This window comes from Panthera uncia, chromosome F2, assembly GCF_023721935.1.
Source record: "Panthera uncia isolate 11264 chromosome F2, Puncia_PCG_1.0, whole genome shotgun sequence".
NCBI lineage: Eukaryota > Metazoa > Chordata > Mammalia > Carnivora > Felidae > Panthera > Panthera uncia.
In genome coordinates this window covers 69,702,170-69,724,614 of record NC_064812.1, presented here as the reverse complement: position 1 = coordinate 69,724,614, position 22,445 = coordinate 69,702,170, and the positions used below count along the sequence as shown (strand labels likewise).

The 22,445-nt window shown below is 37.1% G+C and overlaps 1 protein-coding gene across 10 annotated transcripts in view; it reads right to left on the bottom strand.

Moving 5' to 3' along the window:
- The window catches only part of ASPH (aspartate beta-hydroxylase), a 221,978-nt gene that overhangs the window by 164,787 nt on the left and 34,746 nt on the right, over nucleotides 1–22,445 (bottom strand). For 5 of the 10 annotated variants that reach the window (XM_049633353.1, XM_049633359.1, XM_049633356.1 and 2 more), the window contains exons 2-4: nucleotides 17,213–17,362; nucleotides 15,453–15,497; nucleotides 13,764–13,832 (exon numbers count right to left, since the gene is read on the bottom strand). In XM_049633353.1, coding sequence (XP_049489310.1) covers nucleotides 13,764–13,832; nucleotides 15,453–15,497; nucleotides 17,213–17,362 — 264 coding nt within the window. The remainder of the gene's footprint in view (nucleotides 1–13,763; nucleotides 13,833–15,452; nucleotides 15,498–17,212; nucleotides 17,363–22,445) is intronic. The other 5 variants (XM_049633355.1, XM_049633357.1, XM_049633361.1 and 2 more) reach the window with 1 other exon arrangement.

Below are 22,445 nucleotides of genomic sequence, written 5' to 3'. Positions count from 1 at the left end.
ATCAGCCTGTAATTCAGTCAACTTCATGACTTATCTTGGACATGAAAGGATTTGGGGCTTCAGAAATACTTAATTTCCTCTGGAAATGGCATTTCCCTCTCTGGTGTGGCTGCACAGCCAGGGCCTTGTGCTTAGCATGACACACGAACAGACCAGGGAACTTTACTCTCCTACTCAATCATCACTGCCATGCAAAAAAAGGACAGCATATTTTGACAGGACTCTAATCATTGCTTTTTTTCCTCCAAAGTTTCAAACTTCCTTTATAAGAAATTACACAAGCAAGAATTACACTGTCATACTGGTGTATCCTTCTACTCTTCATTTTAAAATTTGCAATACCTTTCTATTTCTTATCTTGGCAAATAAAAGCTGTGATAATAGGTTTACCCTCTAACAAACATCAATACTACATACCTCTCAGTACACTGTCATTCTAACCAGCCTGTATTCGGCATCCTGGGCAACTGATGTTCTCAGTTCTATCCCCCCATCACATAAATGCTATTTTATACTCAGGTATCAGCAAACTTTCCAAGGTGGCATTCCAAGTTGCCAACACACTTCCTAGGCTTAGAGTGGGAGGTGTGGTGATTACCGGTAACCACCGGTGGGGGCGGCACCATGCACGAACCGTCACTCAGCAGTGAAGGGCTACGGTTGTATAAGAAAAGCCCCCAAGCAGAACCTACTCTCTGTTTCTCAAAACCCTAATCACACTCCCATTTTCAGTATGAGATGTTTTCACTCCTATTCTGTTATACTGTTCAAATCACCCTCCATGACTAAATTCCTTTCCTCTTTCTCTACCCATCACCATTTGCTTCCATCAAATGAAATAGTCCATTTGAGAATGGCAATTTATTTTGGTTGAAATGTTATTATCAACAGATGATAGCTATACTTGTGGTGAGCACAGCATAACATGCAGACTTGTCAAAACACTATGTTGTACATGTGATATCAATGTAATATTGTGTGTCAACTATGCTTCAGTTAAAATAAAAAAAAATATCATCATCATTATTCTGGGGGGAAAAGTATTAGTGTATGCCTTACTATTGACTACACATAAAAAGAAATGTAAATTAACTGTTCCATATGGCTATCTATATCTGTCCAATTACTTATACACATACAGAACCATAACTAATGTGTGTGTGTGTGTGTGTGTGAGAGAGAAAGAGAGAGAGAGAGAGAGGGAGAGGGAGAGGGAGAGGGAGACGGAGACGGAGACGGAGACGGAGAGGGAGACGGAGGGAGGGAGGAGGAGGGGAGGCAATCATTTTTCACAGATAAAAGTTGACTCTTCTCTAAACTCTATTAAAAACAGCACACGATGGGGCGCCTGGGTGGCTTGGTCGGTTAAGCGTCCGACTTCAGCTCAGGTCATGATCTCATGGTCCGTGAGTTCGAGCCCCGCATCGGGCTCTGTGCTGACAGCTCAGAGCCTGGAGCCTGTTTCCAATTCTGTGTCTCCCTCTCTCTCTGCCCCTCCCCTGTTCATGCTCTGTCTCGCTCTGTCTCAAAAATAAATAAACGTTAAAAAAAATTAAAAAAAAAAAAAAAACAGCACACGACCCTGTAATACTGAATGCCATCTTGGACCACTTCCCACTAAAGTTTATTTCAGAATGAAATAACAAACTTATACTTGTAATACCAACTTTTAAATGAGCATCATCCAATGTGCAAAAGAAATGAACATAAAACATCAAAATGCATGTTTAATGCTGTTCATGTCCCTCTCCTGACTCCTGCATGTTCTTTCAAATGCATGCCCAGATTTTCCTGTTAAAAAGCTGAGAGGGTTAAGAAGCAGACTCCCCAACTGCCCAACCCCACTGTTAATGATACAGTCAAAAGAGCTATATGGATAAAAAAGCTAGAGTTAATGTCTGACATTAATAAAATATTAGATTAGCATTAGATTAGTGAAACAGGAAAAAGTAATGGGTGCTTTATTTAAAACTTTTCCAGTTTGGGCACAAATCCTTAAAGTGATATATATACAATGTGCAATGCACTATACAAAATGCCAAAGCATCAACTCTAGCTACCTTCTCTGAACTTAAAGTATAGTGATAATTTTTCAATTATTTTTGACATGATAATGACTGAGCTAAGAATTTAAACCACAATTATCATATTCAGTCTCAGAAAGCAAGGGTTTAGGCATGAGAGAAAGCACAGCACCAAGAAAATACGATGCTAACAGAAGAGCCCTTACGAAAAGAAGAAATGAGAGAAGAGTCAAGAAAATGAAGGGTTCTTCAAGTTGAATGTGCAGTTTTAGGAAGGAAGGTATACACAAAGGTTTAGGATGAGGACATAACTTAATTATATTAGTTATTAAATGTTCCATAAGGTTCTTCAGATTACAGTTTTACAAGCAGAAGAGGTGATCACATTATAATGAGAAAACGTAGGAGGAAAAAAGGTGACCAAAAACCCAAGGTGCTTATCCCCCCCCCCCCCACCCCACCCCCCTGCCGACCACCTTCTTCTCAGAAGAAAAATGATCATATGTGGACTTTCCTAAGGTTCCTAGGGAGCAGAAAGGATCAAGTATTTGTAAGATTTCAGTGTGTTTGAATGTCTGATGGCTAGTCCTCTAGTGTAAAGGAAAGGCATGCCTATAGGAAAGAGAAACGGACCTAGCAAGAGGGGAGAAATTATAATGAGGCCAGAAGATGCAGGGGTTGCTACAGGGAAAGAGTCAACTCTGGAAACCAGAAGACGCAACACCTGCAAAAATGACCAATGAGAAGAAACGATGAAGAAAATTGTGAGAATAAAGAAATGCTATAACATGTAGAGACATGAAGACAACAGAAGGCAAGACAAAGATGACCGTCTTGGTAAAGGGAAAGCAAATTCATCTTTACGGAAGAAAAACAGTGACTCCAGAAGATGGAAGAGCATGTGGAAGGTTCTGGATACCTACTAAAAGAGGAACTGTTGATGACAGTGAGCACCTCACATAGGCTCAGTTCAGGGAAATTTAGATAGACCTTTTTCCATAAATGACACGAAGCTCAGTGGTGAAGGGGTTAGTGGTGATCCAAGACGAGCATATAGAGTGGGGGAAAAAAAAACAAAACACCTTTGGAAACATTACAGAAGTGGCTCCAGAGAAAACCACAGGCAAGTACATAAGACTTTGTTTTTAAATAATTCCTAAGTATAGACAGAATTACATTCTTATTTGTAACTGTGGTTGATGTGGACTCCCTTTAGCACCAAAACATCAACAAGCATGCCCTATTTTTCTTCTTTTCTCTCCTTACTACCATAGCCAATAACCAAGGACAAAAAAAAAAAAAAAAAAAAAAAAGGAACAATTTTATCAATCAATCAAATTCATGACAATATAACTCCTTTAAAAAATTTTCCAAGTAGTATAAAGAAAATTCTATCAATTGGAGCCTGAAAAGGAAGCATTCTGGTATTCTCATTCTGGTAACTCATTTGGATGAAAATTGGTTTTGTTGATAGAATACATTCCAAATGAAAGCAGTCATCAAAAAAGCATCAGGATGTGGTTGTAGTCAAAGAAAATGGCAAAGAATAAATAATCACCATGTTCTTTACTTCCTTTTGCCTTTACGGTTACTGTGATGTTTTCTTTTTAATCTTTTTTAACGTTTATTTATTTTTGAGAGAGAGAGAGAGAGAGAGAGACAAAGCACAAGCGGGGGAGGGGCAGAGAGAGAAGGAGACACAGAATCTGAAGTAGGCTCCAGGCTCTGAGCTGTCAGCGCAGAACCTGATGCAGGGCATGAACTCAGAGACTGCGAGATCATGACCTGAGCTGAAGTCAGACACTTAACTGACTGAGCTACCCAGGCGCTCCTAAAAGTCTGACGGTTTTCAAGGTAATTACTGTAAATAGCTCTGTTAACTATTTGAGAATTTTTGAACAGAAAGTTTTGAAAAGCAGGTCTTATGTTCTTTCCTTAGAACATGAGTTGCCTAAAAGTAATTAATGTTATTTTGGCAACTGCCTCAGAGCCACTATCCCACACACATTTTCAAGATGAAATGTTCTGTATCAAATTAACATGCTGAATCATTAAGCCAATGGTTGGTTCCACCACATGCAACAGACATAATTTTAGAAGACTGGCTCCATTACAGAAACCCAAGTAGCTACTACAGGTTTTTGGAGACATGGCCATACACTTGGTAGGCTGGGAATCGCTTTGTACTTGGGTCTCTTCAGCCACTCCCACAGCCCCTGGTGAGACCTGTGAATCACCCTGAGCTTTAGTTTTTCATCTTCCTCCTCCCCATACCAAAACATCACAATTTATTTCAACGCTGACCACAGAGAGAGAGAGAGAAAAAAAAAAAAAAAAAAAAAGGGCCCAAATGCCTAAGTTCTCTGAGCTATGCAGACTGTTGCTCTAGAATGGATGCCTACCTAGTTCAGCTAATGCCAGGACACTACACCAATTTCTTTTCTATTTTCAAATAGATGTCATAACAGTATTATCACAGGCATTTTTGAAAAAAGCAAGCTACAAACCTTCCAATGCTCTGTGTTAAGCGGGGAAGGGAAGATCAGAACAGAAGAGAACGGAATGACTAAAAGTTTAGGAAGGGATTATATCCAGAGACAGAAAGTCTGAATGAAGATGCAAACTCAAAACCAAACTTATGAGACATGGGAAAGCTCACCTTAGACCTCAGTTAGCACAGGTTTACTGTATGGAATTCAAAATGGCACTTCTCTTGGGGGAAAAAAAGAGTCCAATAATCTTTTCACTTATTTAAGCTGGCTTCGGAAAAAGAAAAAAAAAAAAAAAAAAAACACCTCAGTATTTCGTTATGCAATGAGTAACTCTTGAGGTTATCACTCATCAAGACTAATAACCCCAGTAAATATTTAATAAATGTCATACGTTGGGTTCAGCTTTGAAGAGGGATTCAAACGAAGCCTACGACCTGGTTCCTAACTTTAAGGAGCTCACAATCTAGTTAATATCTATTCCTATGTATTACTTGGTTATGCAACTAACAACAAGTATCAGAGGCACAGAATTTGGCATACAATTCTATCAGTCGACTTGTATAATAAAGTCTGAGTCAGTGAATTTCATGAAAATGCTCCAAATATGCGTTGTAATCAAAGAAAATTCCACAGCCCAAATCACAGAGAACTATTTATTTCACAGACCAGGATCTCATTTAGAAAGGATCATGAATATCAATCACCAAAAGGCACAACTACCAAGTGATCGCTCAAATTAAGAATAACTGCCAATGCCTTTAGCTGCTTTTGAAAATTCTCCAAAGCTTTATCAGGGTAGAAAGGAAACATTGTATTCAAACTGTAAGTAAGTACGTACACACCAGAACTCAAGCAGAGAAGTTTTGCTTACATGTCTGGATACAGCTCTATGAGGCAGGTGGGTAATTCCTAGAATAAAGAATCGAGTACAAGATGAAAAAGCACCACCACCCAGCATTCCATTATGTCTGGGGCATCTACCTGATTCTCCCAGGCAGGCAGCTGGCAGCTAGGCTTTAGGGATTTAACAAGACCAGCACCCACAAGATAGTTCTCCAACTGCCTTACGCCCCACCACTCACGTCCCAGAGAAAACTGGGAGTGAAAGAAGCTACAATGCAGAAACGAAATCCCCAGAGTGCCACTGCTTGGTTTTTAAGCCAAACACCAGAGAACCCGACTCTGCAGTTCTAAGGACACAAGGCTACATCTGAACACAGAGCACATTCCGCGACGTTCCTCTGGTTGTTCGAACTGAGAAAAACAGAGTAAATACAATACAACTTAAAATTGCATGACTACAAATAAAGATTCCAATGTACAGAATACAATTTTGCCTTTTTAAGTAAGTCCCTAAGCTTAAAACACATAAAGCTAGGAAAATATTTATACTATGAATTAAAAAATTATACAATAAATCCTTAGAAAAATTAAAATTTATAACAAATACAATACAAAAAATTTAAGTGAAGTAATTTTGATCAGCTTCAAAATACGCTACACTTGTTTTGCAAACAACTTTATTTTTTCTCACCAAAACAAGCCTTAGCCACAAGTTGAAGGAAGTCACAGAAGTCAGGGGTTCACCAGCTCCCTAGGTTTTACCTTGATCAGAGACTTTTCAAAAGGGGTGACTAGACAGGGTACTGGAAAAATAGAAAATTATTACCTCACTTATTTTTCACTTACAAAGATAAAGCATAATTAATTTCTGTACATAAAACGTGCATTAGTATCATTATCACGGCACAAAAAAAAAAAAAAAAAAAAAAAAGAGCCTGATGAGAAATTAATGATTCCAAACATTTTTAACACACAAATTTAATTAATTTACTTCTCAAACTAATCACACATCTTCTAGAGTTAGTAGTAATGAACACTGAAACATGACTGCTCTAAAAAATACATCTTAGATGTCTGGCTACATGAATTTCATTGAGCATGAGGCATAAGATTATTTTGAATTTAAACCTAATGAACTTTGACATTTCACAGTACTCAAATCCGAAGTGGAAGACACAATCAAAATGGACAAAGACTGCATAAACTTTCAAAAAGAACATTATTAAGATCACACTCGTGTGTTCCAGGATATTAACATTTCAAAATCAGAAAATTTCCACTGTCAGAACCATTAACAAAATCATATTCCCTGAATAATTAGGGAAGGACAGACTAGAGTTTTAATAGCCACGTAAGCTTCAGGAGATCACTGTCCCATGTACAACATGCACATCCACATGCAAAAGTAGCCTTAAAATAATGCTTTTTAAGATTAGCAAGTTGCAGTTTTTTTCTGACACATGTGAGTGGTGGGTAAAGGGGAAGCTGATGTGCTTCCTGTGTTCTGATTTCATACTTTTACGTTCTGGCCATTGCTGAGCTGAGCTGCATACTTATAAATACCTAAATAGCCTCCAACTGTGATTTCCAGCTGAGAAACCAAATTTGTCACGTTCCCCTCTGGAAAAAAAATGGGTGACTTATCTATCTTACCAAAAGCAATTTGGTTAAATACAAAAAAAAAAAAAAAAAAAAAAAAAAAAGAAAATGGAATGAATATTTGAAAAGGAGAAATTACTATAGCTACATAAAGGTTCAAAAATAGAAACATATTCAAATTTTAAGCTCAATGAGTAATCAAAGCTAAGTTTCACAGAGAGCTAAGCTCAAAGAGATTTAAACACATGAAACACCACTCCCTAAAAGGTAACAGAAACCAGAGGTCCTAATCGCTTTCAAGCAGTAAGGATACACATAAAGTCTCATTTTATGAAATGCAGCTCATATACAATTAATACAATTGCTTTTACTATTACTGAAGCAAATTCATTTTAAATAAACTGATTCAAAAATGTTTTCAAGGTTTTCTAATGGCAAAAAAAATCATTCTCCTGAAAAGAATGACCACTTTAGTAAATTTAATTTATAAATCTAAAAATCATATCTTACCTAAGCCGAAGTTGATAGTCACTTAATAAGGAAATACAGGGAAAAAAATGGAAAAAGACTTATTTAGGATGAATAGTTTTAATATGTACAACATTATTTAAGATACATATTCACATTTTCCCTCTTGTGTGGTAATATGCCTACTTAAAAAAAATACAAATTTCTTTCTCTGGATGTAATTTGGAAATAAAATTAAAAATAAATTTTGCTTTTGTACAGAAATATTCAGACATACTGCTATCTGAATACAGTAATTTCGCTACCCTAAGGCAAAAACATGGGCTTATTTTCAAATTATTTTAAAAGCACCGTTAATACAGAATTTTACACTGAAATTTGTATTATCCTATCTGACAAATCAGTTCACCTAAACAAATTACAATAAAGAAAATCAGCTTTTTAAAGAACCATCACTTTACGCACCAGTCATATTAAAGAACAGAGAAGCATTTAATGTATGAATCATGCCAGAAACATTTTGATAATCAAGTGAATTATAATCATCTCCATTAATAGTGTGTTAGAAAGACAAGCATCAAGGGTTAATCACAACACAATTTGCCATTAAGCCTTCTCAATTTAGTTCAGTGAATACATAAGTTGCAACAAAACGATACAGAAACCAATTATACCACCAAGAACAACATCGTCAACGCGCTTTGTAGACTACTACAAGAACGAGGGGTGCCACTTTCTCCTCTAGAGGTGGGGGAGCCGAGCAAGGGACTAGCTAGGAGCTGTACTGGGGAGAGAGATCACGTGGTTGCCTTTTACTGTTTGATCACAGCTGCCCCACTGCGCGTTAAGCCCTGGGTGAGCAAAGGAAAGAAAGAAACAGGAGACTGCTTCGGGTTTTCATAAGCCAATGACTTCAGTCCCTGAATCAAAGTTACTGGTTATGTAAATCCAAAATGACACAAGTCTTGCCCTGAACCCCTTCGTTCTGTGACGTACCATCAACACCATCTGCGGTTTCGCTTTCTTCTTCTTCTTCTTCTAGCATTTCAAAAGGAGTCATTATATCATAGAGAAATGAGAGGAAACCATAAAACCAATCTGAACTCTCCTCTGCTAAAATATTAAGGACTTCCTCAAGAGAATCAATATTTTCATTACTGCCATCTTTGGTCAGGCCTACATAAGAATAAAGGAAGAGAGAAAGAGAAAATAAGGAGAGCAGTTAGGTGGAAAAAAGAAGTTGAGGAAGAGCGATCTCAAAAAGGATGTGCATCATGGTCACAGAAGTTTATGGAAAAGGTATTTTGGAAACTAAAGAGGCTGATTAAGATGCACACCTTACAATCAACTCTCAATCATATGTACCACAGGAAAGGTCCAATTCGACCAGTCCTCGCCATTCCTACCAGCCCCTAACCAGGTTTGCCTTTGTCTCAGTAGAGAATCTAGAGCCCCAAAACACAAAATTGCATCAGCCAAAATCAATTGATTAATGTCAGTGGAAGAACGAATGAAAGTACTATGAGGGTAAAAAGATAGATACTTCTGACCAACCTCCGCATTTGCTGAGTTACCAACCAGATATTATCGAGAGTTGATTATACAAGCACTTACATATATCGGTACATATTCATTGGAAGAAAATAAAAAGGTTCATTTCCTCACACTTTTCCCCTTGGACCCAGAGTTAACTTTAGAAACTCTGGAATTACATGACTCCCAAGATTACTGTCGATAGCATCCACGGATAGACATGTAAATGTATTCAAATTATACCAGATAATCAACTTGAAGTTTAACACAGTAAGATGTTAGCTGTAATTTACAGTGTTCTGGCTACTGACTCATGGTCCTGTAATTCTGACCAAGGGTAAGAGTCAGTTATTAATAATAATTCACTCTGCTTACCAATATTAAATTTGATCCAGGTCCCAGTCAGTCATTTGCTAATAGGAATAGTCCAAGGTTCTCTTTCCATACGCCTAAGAAATAAGCTTCTACTGCAAAGACCCTGGCTCTTGTTTTTGTTGTTGTTGTTGTTGTTGTTTAGACCCTGGCTCCTGTTTTTGTTGTTGTTGTTGTTTTGTTCCGTTTAAGTATTAGTCCCAAAACAGGCCATCGAAATGGAAAGAAAGCAAAGTATATATTTATATCATAGGTTTTTCCTGTGAAGAACTGGCTTTGGGTAAGAAACATCTCTGGACCCAGTAAATATAAAAATCCACCAATACTGCCAAGCCATATATAACAAAACCCATACTTGTGAAGAAGAAAAAAAAAAAAAACACAGGGTAAAGGGCTTTGGCTGTAAAAAATGTGAACATCCATGACTTTGGAGCTTTTCAGATTCTAACCACCTCATTGAGTAGGTCAGGCTTGGACAACTCAAAATTTCTCCATGTGGCATAACCGCCAGCAATCAATATTGGCAGCTAAGCCACAACAATAAGACACCTAGTATAAATATTAAAGTATACAGTGTATTTCCCCCACTCTGGTCCACAGAAGAGCTACATCATATCATTCTTTGTCTATGGGGGGTAGGAGAAAACAAATTGCAGTATTCTGGTATTTAAACTACTCGTTGGTACAACTAGAATGTTTTCCACTGAACTTAACAGTTGACAAGGGCTATGAACCGAGGAGGTCTGTATTTCCCATTCAAATCTCTGTGGGAGTAACATTGTTTCTTCTTCCTGCCTTAAAACACTATAGCTATATATTCACAAGAATCATGTTTCTTTTTCTCCATTTTCAAATACTAGTATTTCCAAGTACCAAATATAAATTATAAAACTTTAGTACCCTTCAGTATGACAGGCTGAAGTGTTCAACAAATATGCAGAAGTATCTGGACAAAACTATGACTCAAGTATGCAACCTTCCTGCGGTTCTTAAGACAAAAATACTACTTCAAGGAGAAAAAGGGAAATATTCTGGGGATATAATTCCTCAGCCTCTGAGAGCAGGCCTGAACCCAAGGGCGGAGGTGAATGCCTTGGAGTGGACAAGATCCAGTTCACTCATGGATGCATCCGGTCTACAAAAGCTTATCAAGGCTCTAGAATTGTTGACGGTGTTCCTTTTTGTTCTCCAGCCATGCCTGATGTGGTGCCAGCTAGGTGCTAGTCACGGACAAAAGGACAATCGCGTAATCCTTAGATTGTGTTACTCTACGATGATGCTACTCTAGGCATTTAGTCCTTGGATCACTTTCCTGTTAATTTTATTCAGGAAACAAGTCTTCAAAGAACACAATGTCCAACAATGTAGTTTTCAATAATCCAAACCATTATCAAAGATATGTTATTTTAAGTAATTTGGCCACAGAAGTAGGAAGTATGTAAACAGGCTGAATATTTTCGAAGTATATCATAAGGGCCATGGCCAGAAACAATGAAGTGAAATTAATGATGGCTGTTCAGAATATCTTGATTTACCCACACATATTTCATTCTCTCTTTATATTCCACAAGAAAAACCAAATCTTAAAATGTGAAATGTAAATATGAATGGGTACATTTCCTCAAATTGATAACATTTAGATACACGCAGATTTAAGAGTGCAGAAAGAAATACTTATGAAAGAAAGGCCAACCCTACGAAAGTTCAGCATATCTCAACTGTTACTATATCTACAAGCCAAGCTCTCCCTTATCTCCAGCTTCCTACCTACGTCTGTCCCTCTGGTTTCCCTGTGCCTTAATCCAAAGCCCATACCTTGAGCAGTCTCTCCAGTGAGAATGTACCCAACAAGTCTGGTTTATTTTGGGATACACACTCACTGAATTTGCTCCCCCCACCCCAATACCTTTCCCTGAACATACAGAGCCCATTAATGACTCCGTAACCAAAGAATTCACCAGGCTCTCGTTTTCAAACGACCTGCCAGTAACAGAGGTACAACTAAGCTATGATAACCTCACCAACTAAAAAAGAACTTTAGCTAGAAAATTCAATTCCACTCAAGCTTGTATTTCATGCAGAGAATTCAATCACTACAGAAATAGGGTCCGAGGACATAAGTGAGCCAGACTGCTCACTTCTGGTTTGTTTCAGCTAACTGTGAAGCCACAGGCTAACGGTGAATTAGGACATTTATATGGTAAGATAGTTTATCTTAGCCTTTGTGCATTTAATAGTCAAATGACCAAAATGAATGCTGAGATTCACCAAATTTGGTTCTACCTCCAAATATACAATTTTTATAAAAGGAACAAGTTATAATTTGCCCATACCACATATATGTCTATTGTAAATGGCAATGTTCTAAGTTACAATGAATTAACCTCTCAATGGTTGCTTAAAAACATTACAGGAAATAAACTCTTGCAAACTAAAATACTAAAAATCAAGTTATTAATGTATTTGCTATGGAAATCAGTGTGTTCTATAGGCGAAATAATATATTTTAATTTTTTTTTTTTTCAACGTTTTTTATTTATTTTTGGGACAGAGAGAGACAGAGCATGAACGGGGGAGGGGCAGAGAGAGAGGGAGACACAGAATCCGAAGCAGGCTCCAGGCTCCGAGCCGTCAGCCCCAGAGCCTGACGCGGGGCTCGAACTCACGGACCGCGAGATCGTGACCTGGCTGAAGTCGGACGCTTAACCGACTGCGCCACCCAGGCGCCCCTATTTTAATATTTAATAGTTGATATTCCCTGACAAACCACATAGCTGATTTCCAGCCCTCCCCCCAAAAAACCCAACGAAATGTAGCAGATGGAAGTAATATTATCTCTAAAAATGAGGAAACATGGCCCACATGAAGTTATCTTTAAAATGAAAAAGCTTCACTACTCAGAACCCATCGTTTAAAGTAATATAATGGAATAATAAACCATTTATAGGCAAGCAAATTAGCATCATTCCAATATGTTAAATTCTATATATTTTACTTCTTTTACATGTCCTGGATTATAGTCTTCTGAGGATTTACCATATTCATAGAAAAATTTAGATATGTAATAACAAAATAATAGAAAATTCCATTAAGGTTAAGACTGAGAAAAAACTTCATGGATAGTAAGCTTCCACTGGCAAGCAGCAAACCTAATTCTTACTGAGCAGTAATCAGCAAACATAAACTAAGGTCAAAATTAGGAAGCTAAATTACACTGAATCACAACTATACCTTTTTTTTTTTCATATTTAGAAGTTACTGTTTTATAAGGAAGTTAAGATTGACCATTGGTTATAAATGTGATATCCTCTCATTTTTTTTCATATCCACAAAATAGACACAAAACTGTGTATCTGAGATGAATTTCTTTGCACTAATACTCTGGCAAACATAGTGTACAATACCATGTCTTATTTGAAATTTTTCTAAATAATTTAGTATATAAAATTTTAATACATGTAACACTACATAGTAAAGCAAAGGAGGCAATGCTGTTTCACAAGCAGAAACACACATCTCACCAGGCCAGATTATATAAAATATTAAAATCAGCACCATCCTTTCTAGGAAGGCAGCATTTTAAAACAAATGATGGGGGGCGCCTGGGTGGCTCAGTCAGTTAAGCGTCCGACTTCAGCTCAGGTCATGATCTCGCGGTCTGTGAGTTCAAGCCCCGCGTCAGGCTCTGGGCTGATGGCCCAGAGCCTGGAGCCTGCTTCTGATTCTGTGTCTCCCTCTCTCTCTGCCCCTCCCCCGTTCATGCTCTGTCTCTCTCTGTCTCAAAAATAAATAAACATTTAAAAAAATTAAAAAAAAATAAAACAAATGAGGGAATATCACATATTTATATATTACAAGAAATATCTCAATGGTAAAAGACAGGTAATTCTAGAGACAGAAAGAGAAAGTTTCAAGATTTCTAAAATAAAGAAATCCAGCCAAAAACTACTGGTTCATATTTTAATGTTACCTTTAAAATATGCATAGGACACTTTAAAATGTTTAGTACCACTATTTTATTTCAAAACGAATTTATGTAAGCCTTTAGAAACTTACATTTTCAAATGGAAGTGAATTATGTCAACTGATGATAATGAATGGCTATAATTACCATATCTGAAAACAGGCTAGGATGTTATCTATATGCTCAAATATTAAGTTCAGAATATGAAGTGCTTTAAATCTGAAAACAGATATGAAATTATTATGCTTATAAAAACATTACGTGCAAGAGCTATACACTTATCCACTTATAAAAGTAAATTGAAACGTAAGTCCATGGAAAAACAATTAAGCCATCAACACATCAGTAAGAATGAAATATACAATTAAATTGGGAAAATATCTTCCATAAAATGTGTACGACTGACATAGATATTATTAAGGCAAACATATTGTTTTGTTTCCAGCAAAAAGTAAAGAATCTACTTGCCTAATAAAACTTTGGCATCATCCACATCAAAATCTCCATCACCATCAGCATCATAGACTCCTAGTTTTCCTGCAAAGGGGAGGAAAAGATGGATGGGAAGAAAGGAGAAAAGTTTGATAAGGTATTACCACTTACTGCAGGCCTGAACATTAGCCATAAATGTTACCGATCAATGCAATTCTTTGCTCTCTGAATCCTGAAAATCCTGAAGATCCTAACTGAACACCTTACCTACAAGTAAGTGACAGGCAATTCTCTTACAGATTCAGGAACTGTTTGGCTAACAATCTAAGAAATATAACTGAGATAAAATATTTTCTTTAAAGTTTTAATGGTGTCTGATTTAATCCTTTCAGAAGAATTTTATTACGCTACTAAAAAAGATTTTAGGTAAAATTTTCAACATATGTAAGAAACATTCTTGAGGTGTTTCTAACATGAAATTTAATGCATCTAAAGTAGGAAAGTTCCTACCACCATCAATATTCAAAACAAAAGGAACACCCGCCAAACGTCAAATAAAGACTAAATATAATTAATATTTATTAATATCAAGTATAAATACCGAAAATAAGAGGGCAATTAATTTTATATTTTATAAAATAATGATTTACAACAGAAATATCATGACTCAACCTTAAAGACTTCTGGAAATAAAGTATGTAAAACTGGCTTTCTGAAATTCAAAGGAAAACTTAATTATCTCACCTAAAACTTAATTAGCACAGCTATCTATTAAAGAAAAAAAAAAAAGATTAAACCACAACTTGAGAAGACAACAGAACCAGAGCCTTTCCTCTTCAAGCAGAATAAATATGTATCTTAAGGCTTTATTATCTAGGAGCACTGCTATGCTTAGCACTTCAAATATGAGTCGGATACATTCAACCCTAAAAAATGTCCTAAAATCAACATGATTTATAACCCATTATAGGATAATGGCTGTGAAGAGACATAACGTACGGAAATATTTTAAACAACAATCACAAATACAGCATTAGTACTAAAACATCAGTTTGTAGTACTGTTATCTCTTTAATAAAAAGTAAATTAAAACATTGCCTAAGAGCAGGCAGAACTTTTGGAGGAAAGTGGCTGTGATCAATCTTTACCCTCCCAGAGCCCTCATTCTACTTAGGGAACTAGTTAACTTGCTATGTAGAAGTCTGGTTTAGAAAACACATTAGAAATGATGGTGATAATAATAATAATAATAGTAATAATAGTGATGGACAGATAAGGCAGTATCACTTCCATTACTAAGAAAATAGAAAGCACTGGTCTGCACGTTGAGGCAATCTACAGCACAGAGCTCAAGTAACATTAAAAAGACAAAATATCAGGGCGCCTGGGTGGCTCAGTCGGTTGGGCGTCCGACTTCAGCTCGGGTCATGATCTCATGGCCTGTGGGTTCGAGCGATCTGTGCTGACAGCTCAGAGACTGGAGCCTGCTTCGGATTCTGTGTTTCCCTCTCTCTCTTCTCCTCCCCCCTTGTGTTCTATCAAAAATAAATAAACATTAACAAAAAAAAAAAAGACAGAAAATACCATACTTTCTGACAAACTTAAAGGGGGAAATTGGTCCTACCACTTATATTCTCTGATGCTTGTGACAACTAAGTTAATAAAATAAGGATGACGTTTTAGAGATATCACAAGTAGACTTAAAATGCATCTCCAAAGGCCTACCTTGAAGTACCTCTGATAAGTTATAACGGAAGTCCTTTGCTTTGGCTGCATGCATGTAAAAACATGAAAATTGTTACTTGCTCTTAAATGTATAATAATTTTAAATCTCTTCTTTTGTTTAATAGATGTTCCCTAGCAATATACCATAGTACGTCAACAAAAGCACAGATGTACTCAGCAGTTTGTCTCCAAACTAAAATTCTTCCTCTATTACTCTCATAGTCTATCCAGAGACACTCTGCTTTAATCACAATGAAGAGCTTCAACCAAAGGGAGATTACACATAAGCATGTTTTGCCTTTTCTCCCCCAGAAAGATGGCTATAATCTAACATCTAAAGCAGAAGGCTTTATGGAAGAGAGGGGATTTTCTATGCAACCTGCTACATATAGAACAGCACGGGTTTTGTTTTCAGTGACACGGTCCACATTTTTCACTGGATTATTAAAGAGGAAGACCACTTACAATAACCAAAAAGTGGAAACAACCCAAAGGTCCATCACAGATGACCGGATAAGCAAAATGTGGTGTGTTTCCATACAATGGAATACTATTCAGCCATAAAATGGAGTAAGTAGTATGCTGAATGCAAAATGTAGGATTGTATACGAAATATCAAGAATAAGCAAATCACAGATGCAGAAAGTATACTAGTAACCTGTACATTGCCAGTAAACTGTACATTTTCACATATCAACAATATTGAATTTTATGTTATATAAATTTTATCTCAATTTAAAAAAAGACTTCATGAGGCAGAAAAAAAAACAAGGAATATGACTCTACAAATGGTAATGAATCGTTAATGTAAAAAGTCATGAACAACTGCAGTGATTATTGGGAGAGAAAAGGAAAAATCAGGAGAAAGGAAGACAACTATCTGAAATAACATGACAACTGCAACAGCAGACAGACAGTACCTAACACACGCACACCTACACACACATGCACACCCCTATCCCAACACCTACACGCACATGCACACACACCAATCTCAGCACCCACACACACACACGCATCCCTATCCTGGCACCTATACAGCACAGACACACCTTTATGGCAACACCTACACATACAGACACACCCCACCTCACCACCTACACACACACACGCACCCTTATCCCAACACTTACACAGACACACCCCCATCCCAACACCTACACACATACCTCTATCCCCTATCCCAATACCTACACATACATACCTTTATCCCAATACCTACATACATATACATACTCCTATCCCAACACCTACACACACATACAACCCATCCCAGCACCAATACATACACACGCACGCATGCACACACACACACACACACACACACACACACACACACACTCATTCCAAAAAGAAGAAGGGGTATGCTTCAAAATGCTTTCTAAGGAAGGGTCTTGCAAATTGGGTCTTGAAATAAATTCAGCGGCTCATGAATACTTAAAACTCCTAACACGATGAATAAAAATGAGAGTACTCCATTTCCTAAGAGTTAAGTGCTATTTGATAAAACTTTTGTGTGATATACATACAGTATAAAGCCTTTTTTTTTTTAACTGCAGCTCATGTTCAAAGAAGCTGAAAAGTCATTACTCCCAGGTAACCCTGCTAACATCCCCTTGTATTTCCACCCTGTTGAGAACAAGTGAAAGCCTACAGAAATTAAGAGTATGCCCCCAAATAATGACAAATCTTTAAGATTACTAAAGAATGTCTTTTATGCTTTTACAAATTCACAAAAGAAATGATACCAAAATTCTTACCTAAAACTTCCTCATAATCAACAAGATCAAACCAGACGACAGCTACTGATGTCCAGACTCCCAGCAATGCAATGACCATAAACCATGTGAAAAATGAACTTCCAGAAAGTCCTCCTTTCCTCCCATTTTTATGTCCTCCATGCTTTGTATCTGTTTAAAAATAAAACAGATGAACAATGTCATTATACAAGATGACACTTTATTAAACACCTCTTTTTCCTGAATTATTTCTCCAGTAATTTGAAAGTGTTTACATTGGTAAATCATTTCAAAAACAGTTTTCACTCAAATTCTCAGAACATGTTATGTAAAATGAAGATTTTGAAACAGAAAAGATTCTGTTTAGACCCAACACTACATATGTAAAACTTTGACTTAGAAGTAATGAAAGAAATAAACTACTCGTTGGCTAACAATTTTTTAAAAATAAAATGTGATATAACATGTGTATTATATTATATGCAATACATATAATATGTATACCTTCCAAGTTCTTTACCCAAACCACCTAAATATAACCTCCCCTAAAGTTCAGTGCCTATCAACGATTTAATGAAATCCTATAGAAATGTAGCCAAATCCTTTTCTCTGACCCACTTAGTGTCCGTAGAATCTTAAAACGCCTCTTAATGGTCACAGAAAATATCTCCCCCCACAATGGCTCCATATTCTTATCCAGAGAAGGACAGAAGAAGGAGCAAGACTATTTAGAGCAAAGAGAGGTCAAGGAAGAAGGGAAGCAAAATAGCACAATTAGTCCCCCTCTGTGACAAGATCCACTGGGGTCTAAGGAAGCAGGAAAAGGCTCATCATGCACAATCCAATCGGTCTCAATGCAGGAAACAGCTTTGTAAACTCTGTCCGCTGAGTGTCATGTATCACATCTCGTGTGTTAAATACACCTTCTCTTTTGGAAATATTCTTACGGCCCAAAGTAAACAAACAAACAAAACATGACAGTCAAGTGACACTGTGAGAAAATGGACAACGCTGTCCTTGAAAGAAAGGACCACGGTGTTCAAATTTCTCTTACAAAGGAACATAGTAAATACTATTAAAAGGATAGGTCATATTCCCATATGCCCTTGAGAAAAGGAAAAGTTCAACCAGGTAGGAGAGCAGGACACTGTCTTCTCTTTGTGGAACGCGGCTCATACATTTTAAAGGGCTTCCACGCGCACAACTGCATGTGACTCTCACAGAGGTCTTGTCAGTGTGTCTCGAGAGGGCATTTCTGGATGTCTGTAAAGAACAATTCTTTATCCTGTGCAATTGTGCCTCACACTGCTGGGCAGCTGGCATCCCTGGTTTCCTTGGGTCCCAAAGGTAAGGAGCTCCCGGTGATTATGACAAACAAAAGCACCGCCAATGACCCTACAAGGGTGATGCCTGGTTCAGAACCACTGCGGGTAAGGACAGGAATAATCAACGCTGTTTTATAGAAAAAAGTTCAAATGATTCACCAGGACAAGTTGGGTAGAGCTAGGAATTAAATCTGACTTCCATGGTCCTGAGTTCCTTGATCCATACGGGTGAACCAAATTACAGGATTTCAAAAAAAACAAAAAAACAAACAAACAAACAAAAAACGCACTAGCTCTAATCTAGAACCTGCTTTCTGATTCCTAAATCCAACTCTCATTAAAGAATGCTGGTAGTAGTTTTCCAATGGCTCACATCAAGAATATACTGCCAAATCTTCTAGAAGAAAAAAAATGAAATGAAAATCTTATTAAAAGGATAATTTTTTTTAAATAAACCACTAGATCAACTTTTCAAAAGGGGCCACAAAAACTAAATCAGTCTGAGAAAGTGAGAGTGTATGTGTGTATACACACTCAAATACATATATTTTTTCTAGATATCCATATTTAATTATGTAAAATTATGACTAAATAAGACAAATGTCATTCTTAAAAAAAAAGTCAATTTTCTTTTCTTATGTTAACATTAGGACCAGATTTATAATCATATGGTGAATTCACAAAAGAATACTTACCAAATAACATATGACCATCTACTATTTCTTATATGATTATTAAAAGTCTCCTAAAGGCTGGCTATCTAAAAACATAATGTATACTTTTTCAAATTCTCTCCGGGCATAGATTATAATGTTACATATTAAATGCACTTAAAACAGGCTTTCCTGTTTCATTACCTGAACACAGCCATGGGAGGGGGAGACTGGGTGAAAACTTCAGAAATGTTGGTGGGTGAAAATGATGATTTCTGATATTACTGAACAATATAGAGCATCACTAAAATTTTAAAAAATAAGAGAAAAAAGTGAGGACAGAGGAGTAGCATAGATACACCAGCAGTGTTGTGTGTTTATTAAACTTCTATACATATGAAGACTTTTCAAAAAAAAATTAATGTTTATTTTTGAGAAAGAAAGAGAGAGAGAGAGACAGAGAGACAGACCATGAACGGGGAAGGGGCAGAGAGGGGGAGACACAGAATCCGAAGCAGGTTCCAGGCTCTAAGCTGTCATCAGCACGGAGCCCAACGTGGGGTTTGAACTCACAAACCATGAGATCATGACCTGAGCAGAAGTCAGATGCTTAACCAACTGAGCCACCCAAGAGCCCCATGAAGACATTTTTAATGCTGTATAGGGGCACCTGGATGGCTCAGTTGGTTGGGCGTCCAGCTTTGGCTCAAGTCATGATTTCATGGTTCATGGGTTGGAGCCCCATGTCAGGCTCTGTGCTGGCAGCTCAGAACCTGGAACCTGCTTCAGATTCTGTGTCTCCCTTTCTCTGCCCTATACCCACTCATACTCTGTCTCTCTCTCTCTTCCTCTCTCTCTCAAAAGTAAATAAACATTAAAAAGAATTTTTTTTAATGCTGTATAAAAAAACTTTTATTTCTATATTCATACAAATATATGCACATATACTGTCATTTATATAGAATACTAATTATAATAAGAAAAATGCCTTCTGAAATACCCATTTACTGCCAAATACGGATTTATAATTTAAAATGAGTTTGTAATGAAATCGTTAATGAAACAAAATAATTACTTGAATTCAAAGATCAATTCTATGTCCATTTCTCTTTCTTAAAGCAGAAATGAAGGAAAATTTCTAAGATTCTCAAAACTAAAGTATCACTTAACCAAGTTAATTCAGTAAATACTCATCTAAGTTACTGACCTGCAACACTAAATATAAGTAAAAGTGCGAAAAGTGTTTTTAAAAAAATCATATAGGGGCGCCTGGGTGGCGCAGTCGGTTAAGCGTCCGACTTCAGCCAGGTCACGATCTCGCGGTCCGTGAGTTCGAGCCCCGCGTCAGGCTCTGGGCTGATGGCTCGGAGCCTGGAGCCTGTTTCCGATTCTGTGTCTCCCTCTCTCTCTGCCCCTCCCCCATTCATGCTCTGTCTCTCTGTGTCCCAAAAATAAATAAAAAACGTTGAAAAAAAAAATTAAAAAAAAAAAAATCATATAAATGCGTGCACCACAGCAGAGCTCAGGGATGGGGGGGAGGGGGAGCTAAACACAGTAAAGAGCATACTTTATCTACAGACCGTTTACATTTGTTTTAGAAATGAGGCTAACAACTTTGATCACGTTTCCTAACTTACTGCAAAAAACTACAGAATATACTTTACAGACAACCTCACCTGAGTCAAAGCAACAAAGTGCTCAAAGAAATTAGAAACCAACAGTGCTGATGGAAGGCAGGCCTGTAGGAGGTATGAAAACCAGCAGCAAGATAAAGAATTTGAAAAGAATACATGGCAGGGGGCTATTCCCCTTGAACTGTCCTTAAAACAGTCTTATGAACAAGGGAATAATGACCATCAAATTGAGTCTGTCATTAAAATAATATTTCGAACTGTTTAAGAATGCAAAAAATGGGGGTGCCTGGGCGGCTCAGTCAGTTAAGCGTCCGACTTTGGCTCAGGTCATGATCTCACAGTTTGTGGGTTGGAGCCCATGTCGGGCTCCATGCTGACAGTTCAGAGCCTGAAGCCTGCTTCTCTCTCTCTGCCTCTCCGCTCACACTCTGTCTCTCTCTCTCTTAAAAATAAATAAATGTTGAAAAAAAAAAGAATGCAAAAAATGTACAATAAATCTTAGATTTTTCATTTAAGATACTGTTTATCAAACAGATTAATCACCTTAAAAGAGATAAATGTCAAAAAAAGGGTAAATGTTACTTAGCTAGAATATGAAATTATTAGCAATATTTTATCCATCCTTCATAATGTCAAATAAATTGTTACTCTAGTATTATTAATCTTATTACGGTTAATATTTACTAATTCCATAAAGGAACAAACAGCAAATTATAAAAAGGAGTCTTTCCCAGGACATCTTCGTTAGGAGAATGTTTCAACTGACACCAAATAATACTCCCTTGATATGTCACTTTGAAAATATGGCGTACCTAGTCCCAAAGGGCAGATTAGTTTCTGTCCAATGAACTGAAATAAACACAGTAAGATAAACACTTCAAGAGAAACACCTTAAAGAGACCTGAAATCAGCACTTTGTCCCAAAGCTATTTCTAGTAGTCAACCCTATTTTCTAAGATCAGAATAAATCTGAGAGTGTTCATTTCATTTTCTGACTCGTGATTCCACCTGTAGTCCCAGGGATTAGTCAAGATTTTGTTAATGGAGGTTAAGAATATGGCAAGAACTGTGGGATTCATTTTCTTCCACACTGACCCACCAAAAGTAATGACCTCCAAATCAGAACACTGTTCTTACTACCAAACACAGAAAATTACCACAGCGAGCAATGAAATGTGCGTCTACAAAACGTGGGCTAGGGACCATAGGTAAATTTAATTGTTCATTTGAGGAAAAAGAAAATAAGACATGCCCCAGCACCTGAACAGGGGTCAGTCAGTCACTTAACTGGATTACGACAAACTGGATTACAAATCAACCATGTCCAAGTTTTGCTTAGCGTTATGCTGATGATTTCATAAATTTATACATAAGCCCCACACATTTAAAGTTTAAAAAAAAAAAAACCATAAAAGCTGTCAAGCCACTCATCAAACTGATTATTTTTTTTATGTTACAAAGCATCACCTTTTGGAAGCCAAGAACTGGTAAATGTGGGTCAGAAGTACCAGCTGATTTTACCTAACTATGTAGATTATGTAATCACCAGAGAAACAGGGAGAAATGTCTTCTAAAAGAACTAAAGATACATATTTCATATTCTTCTTCATGGCTGGATGAGGTACTTCATCAGAATAGTCAG